The sequence below is a fragment of the Hydra vulgaris genome, chromosome 03, assembly GCF_038396675.1.
Source record: "Hydra vulgaris chromosome 03, alternate assembly HydraT2T_AEP".
Classification (NCBI taxonomy): domain Eukaryota; kingdom Metazoa; phylum Cnidaria; class Hydrozoa; order Anthoathecata; family Hydridae; genus Hydra; species Hydra vulgaris.
The window spans coordinates 58685001-58694602 of NC_088922.1; the positions used below are offsets into that span (position 1 = coordinate 58685001).

Sequence of the window (9602 nt, forward strand, 5' to 3'; positions counted from 1 at the left end):
AAAAGAATATTTTTTGGCAGAAATTTTGAAAAGAAACTTGAAATACTTTCTAAGAAAGAATATTTTTTAATAAACGTAAACAACTTGCTTGGAAAGAATTTTATTTAATAAATGCGAAAAACTTGCTAGGAAAGAATTTTATTTAATAAATCTAAAAAACTTGCTACGACAGAATTTTATTTTATTAATCCAAAAAAACTTGCTAGGACAGAATTACCATTTATAATAAAAGTGAATCACTGATGAATGATTCAGAAATTTCAGATAATCTTTATTATTTCACAAAGATTTTGTTAGAATTAGATTATACTTATTTAACATTTATTCAATTAAAAATCATAACTGTAATTACCAAATTGCGCGCAAATTCTTTCTTAAAATTTCTTTGCTAGCACGTTTTTAAAACTTCTTTTCTAAAATTTCTTTGCTAGTACGTTTTTCCAATTTTCTTTGCTAGAAAGAAAATGACTTTTACTTGTGCGATTTCTATCCTAAAAAAGTCTTTGCTAGCAAGTTTTTCATTTTTCTTTGCCAGAAAGGATATATGTATTTCTTTCTTCTTTTCTATCCTTCAATTATTCTATCCTAAAAAGTAATCATGTTTTTTTCTATCATAGCAAGAATTTTCATGTTTCTTTCCTAGAAAGGCTTTCCTGAATTCTTGTTTAGAACCGGCCATCTTTATTTATGTATAGATAACATTTTGGTTTTGAATTAAAAAATTTATTTACTTCTAAATAGTTTAATTTTATTAAAATTAAATCTTTGAAAAGTACCATTAAATTTAGATAGTTCGCCTGTTATCACATTGAAATAGTTTCTGCGACTACATCTTACAAGAGGTTTGTTGAATCTCCACCTTTTTATATAGCCTTCTCGATAAAAGTTATTTTAATAAAGATCACTATTGTATTCATTCAATAAATATTTTGTCAATCACATCAGCTCAATAAAATTCAACAAATCATTATATTGACTGTACTGTAGAAAAGTCGTTGATATCACAATATAAAAACTAGCAACACCGGTCAATTTCTGAACAGGCAAATCAGCAACGGGAGCATTAAATATGACATAAAATGTGTCAATCTTAAAGTTTTCTATGTCTTTTAAACAACTGATGTTTTGTTACTGTCTTTTACTTTGCGTTTCGAACAACGAGCTCATTTTTCTTTAAAACATAATTAGGTTTTAAAGAAAAATGAGCACGTTGTTTGAATTTATAATTTTGCAGAGACATAATTTTGAGCAATACAAAGATCAAGCCAATTATTTATGTAATAAAAGTTTACAAACTTTTATTACACAAATAATTGTAATAAATGTAAATAGTTGTAAGTAAATAAATGCAAAATCTTTGCAAAATTAGAAATTCCAACAGTGAGTTTAATCGAGCTTCAACCGTACCAAGATCTATTGTCTCTGATTGAAGAGTTTTAGAGGTTTCTTTCAATCGCTTTTAGGCTTTCCAAAAAGACATTTAAAAAGCAGTTTTACGTTTTACCAATTTTTTTCCAAATGTGACGCTTCTGCTCTAATTTTATTTGTCTAGAAGTTGTGTTTGACATTAACGTGGACTACAAAATACATCTGAACGTGCCGACCTTTTTGTGTCACTTAAACTTTTTGGAAGATGTACACGTATTTTATCTTTTGATGCACTTCGACTAATTTAATCCTCATTTTCTACTGCAATTTTTAAAACAGTCCGCCTATAAATAGATCTTAACAAAAGATGCATAGATTTTGAACAATGAAAAATAAGTTTGTGCATTGTAAAAAGTTACTATTATCATGATTTCCTAACACTTTTGATCTTTTAAGTGCCAAGCCACGTGAGGCAAGAAATTTAAAAATTAAAACGAATAATACTAGTTGTTAAACGAATAGTACTATTTGTTTAACAAATAACAATATTCGTTAAATGAATATTATTAGGTCCTCATAAAACTTTCTTCAATAAATATACTATTTGCCATTCGTTCCACAACTTGTTAAATTTTTTTTAACAATTGTTAAACAAATGACTCCCTTTGGACATTATTAGCTACTTGTATAATTCTTACTAGACGTTATTAATGTTTAAAATAGTGTTTTTTCTATAATTACTATCATTTTTTGATATTATTACTATTATTTTTTTATTTACACTGTTTTTATTATTATTTTTCATTTAATTTTTTAGCATTATTTATATATAATATTCATATATCCAAGGCATAAATGTAAAATTATGTCAAACAACTTAAAATCAAATTAAATTATGTCAAACAACTTTATTAAAAAATCTATACTAATTGTTGTTTTATTTTGTATTAACTGATATTTACGTTTAACTTTACGAATTTTACCTGCGTTCTCACCAGTAGTGCCACTAGGTGTACGGGGGTTGCGGGCTGCATCACAAACTGACACAGAGGGCTGACACCAACATGAAAAATCCAAATATGACAGAACTACTCATGCTCGTGGTAATTTATTTTTGCGTTTGGTCTAACCAAGTTTTGACTTTTCAATTTATTACACTTTGACTACACTTCCAGTATCTGATTAGGTCAAGCTAAAAAGACAAAAGATTTGTTGAATAAAAAGATTAAATGCTATAATTAGTTACCAACAACACCATCAACAACTTTGAGCGACCATTATTTTTCAGATAAACTGAGGCTGCTTAGATAATCTGTTTCCCACCAACGACAACAAAAGATCGTTTAAAAAATCTATTTGTACCAAGCGATCTGCTACATTTGTTGAACTTTACATAATCAAGGTATATTTTGCAACCAGGAACTATTTGTATCTAAATTACAAATTACAAGTACTATAAATATAACTAACATATAAGTAATAATGGAAAAAATTTTACAAAATGAAAATACTTTTCTCTGCTAGATCAGTCTGGGTAGTTGGGTACTTTGGAAATGTAATTGATAAACAAGCAGGCAATTCAGTATGACTTGATTTGGAAACACGATTTTCATTTAAGGCATTGTTATTAATTATGCTTTAAATTGATCTGGGTTATCAAAAGAGTTGATCGTATGAGAAGTTATTCTATGATTTGTTGGATGCTTTCTACCGGCTAATTATATTTTTATAATCTTGATATAACCACTTTATATAACTTTAGTCTTTCTTCAGAAAAATGTAAATATATATTAATATTTACTAACTGATCGGACCCATAAAAATGTAAGTCTATTACACACCTATCTTTTCTATACTTTTTCCTTATATATATATCCTAGCCGTCGGAATCGGTAAAATACGGGTCTTTATCAAACCGAGCATTTCTACACTTATCTATTCCTTATTTACTTCAATATTTTCTAGTAAAATAGGTCATTCTAAAAAATTGATTTACAGGATTGTCCGTAAATTATGCAACACTAAATTAAAATTTATATAAGAGACAAAACAAATTTGATTTTAAAAATTAGAAACTTACTTTTAAAAATCAAGAGGAGAAAAAACACCACATCTCAACGGACTTTTTGACTTTTCAAAAGTTATAATTACAATATCAACAAGATCAAACTCATTTGTGCCAGTGTATTACTTGTGAAATAGCACGGTAATGCAATAGCAAAGGTGATGGATTATCAAAATATTAGTTGATAGCGATGGAGGCTTTCTCAAATTCATCATAAACATAATTAATTACCAAAATAACTAAGAAAAACAAATAATTTGCTATTCTAAAGAAGCTTGTTCTCAATCTGTTTAAGATTTTGATAAAGAAACTTATAGTTTTGGCTATTGTTCAATCTGTAAATGAATCTTATGAAAACTTTAGACAAATTTTGGATATCCTTACTCTCACAGAAAACACAAAATTGCTTTCACAGAAGTTGTACACATAAAACTGGCTAACGCATTTCTTTGAATAGACTCTGCTGTATCCACATATCCATGCCCCTGGTGTGAAGCTTCAAAAAATGGTTTTGGAAAGGCAGATTTGACTGGATAGTTACGAACACTAGGGATAATTATATCAAATGCCCAAAACTAGTTCAAGTAGCTCTCGGAGTTCATTCACATAAAAAAACAAAGCTCTCCGCAACTCAATACAAAATTTGCTTCTTTTTTTTGTAAAAGCTACTGACTGGTCAAATAAATTGGACACTTAAGGCTGCTAATGCACGGAGGGGAGTTCAACGGTAATCAATGTCAAAAACTCTTGAATAAAATTGGCAATCATAACTAGCAAGTGCTAAAATTAGATTACATGGAACAAAAATAGTTGCTGCTTTTAGAGCTTTCAATGAAGTTGTAAAATCATGCTTTGGTAATGGTGGTAATTGAAACTTCAATCACTCTAAAAAAGCATGCTACTATCTAGCACATAACCCAATTTCTTGAAAATCAGTCCAAAAAGCATGACACTGACCAAAATAAACCTTTAAATATTCAGAAGAATTTTTTAAAAGGACTTTTTTTTAAGATTTTATAGTGAACAAGCATCAAAATCCGCACCATTTTATTAGGCTATTGGAATCTGGTGCCAATAAACAAGATATTATTCATTTGGAATTCAGCACAAAACTCAAAGACTGTGTATTAGCATATTGTATAAAGAATAGGAAGAATAAGTAGCAGCTGAAAGAATTTTTACTGAAGAATGTAACATTTCTTTAAAAATAAGTTGTTACATAAGTGCTCTACTATGCAATATCAACAATTTTGGTTATAATTGTTTTATTGCTACATGAACTATTTTCATTCTATTATATATATATATATATATATATATATATATATATATATATATATATATATATATATATATATATATATATATATATATATATATATATATATATATATATACATATATATATATATATATATATATATATATATATATATATATATATATATATATATATATATATATATACATATATATATATATATATAATATTGATTTGCTATTTGAGGCGCATAGTGTAAATATCTACAGTATAAACTACTACCATAAAAAAAAGTGCTAATAAAAGTGCAAAGCCTGGCAAAAAGACTATAGTTAGTTAAACAAAAAAAAGTATTTCTGTAAAAAGAATTTTTGTTGTCCCTTGAAACCTTTTTAAGTACATTGACTTTCAAAATGAAGCAAAAAAATAACTACATAAACTGCAAAGTCCAAAGTATGCTTTTGCAACTAAATTTAGACTTTTAAATGCTTTAATTATATGAAGAATGTTGGAAACCGAGTTTGTATCAGGAAGTTGCTGGAGCATATTCACATTTTTAAGAAATTTCCTGCATTTATTTCTCTCTAACTGGCTCCCATATTACGAGCTCTGTTATATGTGGAGGACAGCTGGCCACATCTATCCTAGCAGCTTTAATTATTTTGAAAAGATGATCGACAACTCCTATAAGGAGATGCAATTCCATTGGTGGGATTATTTCCAAAATCAGAAAATTGTCAGGCCCACTGATTAGGGGTGAGAGTTAAGGTTAGTTTTAGTCTAACTAAATTTAGTCGACTAACTTTTTAGCGTAAATAAATTAGTCGACTAACTTTTTAGTCTAACTAAGTTTAGTCGACTAACTTTTTCGTCTAACTAAATTTAGTCGACTAACTTTTTAGTCTAACTAAATTCAGTCGACTAACTTTTTAGTGTAACTAAAATTAGTCGACTAACTTTTTAGCGTAACTAAAATTAGTCGACCAACATTTTAGCGTAAATAAATTAGTCGACTAACTTTTTAGTCTAACTAAGTTTAGTCGACTAATTTTTTAGTCTAACTAAATTTAGTCGACTAACTTTTTAGTCTAACTAAATTTAGTCGACTAACTTTTTAGTGTAACTAAAATTAGTCGACTAACTTTTTAGTTTGACTAAATTTAGTCGACTAAGTTTTTAATTTGCGAAAAATATATTGTTACTTTTACCCAAAAAATACTTTTTTTAAATCTTGTTATGTGTTAGTTGTGAAGTGGTTTGAGCGCCGTTTTTTTTAATAACAAATTGCTGTAAGTTACAATTTAGATCTCCATGGCATCTTTTTCAAAGTTGATTTTCAGAGTTTTTCAAGTTTTTGGAGAAAATTTTTTTTTCTTAAGTTTGCGAGATATACACTTGGAGTTTTGTAATAGTAAAAAAACTGTATCCAATTACTCCCCCCTTATTACTAAGTACTTGTTTTAACTTTCAATGAAAAGCGGTTTAAATCTGGATTTTTTCAATTTCTAATTAAAATGAACCATAAACTATTAGAAAAAAAAAATGGTCCCATGTTTTTGAAATGTGTTGTATGCAGAAGCTTTTTCGGATTTCTTTTATATAATACCAGCAATCATTTTTTGAGGTAATAATACCTAATTTATTTTGTTCTACACTCATAAAACGCAGTTTTTACAGTGACGACAATATGATTGTAGTTGTTAGTAACAATTACACAATATAGAAATAATAAAAAACATTAATTGCGTAACAATTTGCTATATATTAGATAAACCGTTATTCTCAAATATATATTTAAATTTACTTTAAGAAATTGCATTTTTAAACTATGTCGAAAAATAATACGTTTTCTCCAATTGAATATGCTGCTCCAATATCTGATTTGATGAATCTGACGAAGAAAAGATTGGATAAAAGAAAGGCTATAGATGAACAAAACCCTGCAGATCATAACGATAGCGAAACAAGTTCAAGTTTTTCATCCGATCAAACAGAAATTGAAGTTGATGCTCAGTCCATTGAAGAAGCAGCTAAAACTGCATACGAATATTACTCAATCGAGGAGGAAACATCAAAATGGATATGCAATCAATGTAATAGTAACAGACCTAAAAAGTACTCTTGTAAAACATCAAAGAGTATATTAGATTACCATCTTGAACATGATCACAAAATAATAACGCCGAAAAAAAAACGAACTATGAGTGGCTTGTCAAAAGAAGTTAGCGATAAGATTGATAGAGCTCTTTTAATTTTCATTATTGCCTGTTGTCTTCCATTTATGATGGTAGAAAGTAGTGCATTTAAAGAATTTGTTTTGTGTTTAAATCCAAAGTATAAAGTGCCTTGCCGAAAAAAGTTAAGATCTGTTTTAACTGATTTATATCGAGAAAAAGTTGAACTTTTGAAATCAAAATTATTATCAATTAAAGTTTTATCTATTACTACTGACGGATGGACGTCCTGTCAAAACTATAGTTATATATCTGCAACTGCACATTTCATTTCTGACAAAACAAATTTCATCAGTTTTTGTTTGGGCTTTGCATACCTTAATGGCCGCCATGATGCAGATAATTTAAAAGAGGCTTTGCTAAAAATCGTCGAAAAGCTTAAAGTAGATGATAAAATAATGAGTATAGTATCAGACAACGCCAGTAACGTACGCAACTGTCTAAATTCTTTAAAAGTTTGTTTAAACATTCAACCAATAAGATGCATGGGACATGTTTTGCAATTAGTTGTTAAAAATGTCATAGATTTAGTTGAAGAAGGTGAAAAAGATAGTTCGTCTAAATTCTTTTTCATTGCAAGAACATTAACTAAGTGCAGGAAAATTGTTACATCTTTCAATCATTCTTCTCAACTTAATGATTTATTAGAGGAAAGTCAAACACGACAAGGTGTCGAAAAAAATCACATGCTTCATTTGATTCAAGATGTGAAAACTCGTTGGCACTCTACGTTTCTCATGGCAGAGCGAATGCTTAAGCTTCACTCCTACGTAAAAGATATCTTTAATTCGAAACAACAATACAAAGATATGAGAAAATATTTACTCGATGAAGATGAAATGGTTAACTTAAAAGAAACGCTAAATGCTTTATTAAGCTTTAATCAAGTAAGTGTTTTACTATCTGGCGATAGGTATGCAACGTGTTCTTTAATTATTCCAAGTATAAAGTACCTTGAGAAGCAGCTGAGTAAGAATAAAAGTGAAACTCCTCCTTTAATTGTAATATTGAAATCACATTTGTTAGAATCTTTACAAACTTACAAAGATTCATATGAATTAGAGAATAATTCCTTTTTATTGTGTGCCACTTTTTTGGATCCAAATTATAAAAGTTTTCAATTCTTTGAAAAGTACGAAAAAAAGAAATATTTAAAAATTGTGAAAGAATTTTTGTCAGATTTTTATCTCTCAAAAAGAGTTGGTGAAATAATTCCAATTAAAAAGGTGACAAAGGAATCAAAAAAATTTAAGTTGTCATTTGAGGATGAAGAAGATGTTTCCGGAAGTGATAGTGACAAAAATGTAACCTTAGATTTAAAAAAAGAAATCAGTGAATATATAAGATTGTCAGTGCACGAACAAAATGTTTTAGAGTTTTGGCATCAAAATCAATATGTTTTTCCAATATTGTATTGCATTTCAACGATGATTTTATGTACACCTGCTACCAGTGCACCAAGTGAGCGCCTTTTTTCTGATGCATTAAACAATTTGTATGCTAAGCAAAACAGGATGACGGCTGAATGTTTTCAAATGTTGATGTTTTTGTACAAAAATTTGGAATTTTTTAATTTGGTTTAAAATTGGTGCAATTTAATCAATGTAATACGGAAATATCTTGTTGTAATAATTATTTTTGAATTTATTTTATTGTTCTTAAATAAAAACTCTTAAATTTAGAACTTGAACTGTTTTGTTTTAAAAACAATCAAACAAGGTTGCAACATGTTTAAAAAATGATTTTATAAAGTTGTTGCTCTCATGTTTGGGACAGAGGAGGGACCCCAGAAACTTGAGGGCTTTTATGTTTCCAGGCTACAATTATCGCAATTTTTTGCAAAGTATCATTATCTGATTTTCAATTTTTTTTTTAGAAAAACCAATTGCTTAATTAGACTATAAAACTAAGTGCAAAATATGAACGAAGCAAGTCTTCCCGATTCTATGCTATTTAAATTTAAGTTTTTTTACATTTGTAAATGTATTTTACATTTTCATGTATTAATTATGACCCACCCAAGTTTATATTTCATAATGAATGATTTCATTAACCTTACCTTTTCTTTATAATTCTACAAAAAATGGCGTCTTAAACGCGGTTCATTTAAGTTGATATTTCAAACTTACTTTTTAAATAAGATTGCTTCTAGTTAACTTTAGATCTTACTTTTCACGCTAAAACTCTTATTTTCTAACAAACTATCTACTCCAGCTTGAAGCAATTTAAAGCCAAAAATTGCTGCTGCCTAGTATACAGCCATATTTAATATAATTAAATGAGTTTATATACGACTAAAAATTAAATTTTTGATACCAAAAAAAAAACATTATTTTGGGAAAAATATATCGTAACTTAATTTTTTTTTAACAAAAAGTGAAAATGTACTTTAAAATGATAGATATTCTGCATTTTTTAAGTAATTAAAAAGTGATAAGAAATTTTCTGGTTTGATAAAGCGACCGCTGCCATTTAACAGAATGTTTATCTTATTTTACAGTTTTACACGATTTAATTGCGGAGGTTGCATTTTTAAATGCGGACGATGAGCCTCTCGGTAAATGCTTTTAATGTTTTGCATTTTAAAAACTCTATTAATACGTTTAACATTTGGTATGCATTTTAGAATAAATAAATTGCCGAAGCTTAAATGTACTTAAATTGTAACAAACAT

The 9602-nt window shown here is 28.1% G+C and overlaps 1 protein-coding gene across 1 annotated transcript; it reads left to right on the plus strand.

Annotated features, from left to right (window-relative positions):
* Nucleotides 1-6522: 6522 nt before the first annotated feature.
* On the plus strand, nt 6523-8511 carry LOC136078801 (uncharacterized). Its single transcript, XM_065794612.1, has one exon. The coding sequence runs from the start codon at nt 6523-6525 to the stop codon at nt 8509-8511; it is 1989 nt and encodes a 662-aa protein (XP_065650684.1).
* Nucleotides 8512-9602: the final 1091 nt, after the last annotated feature.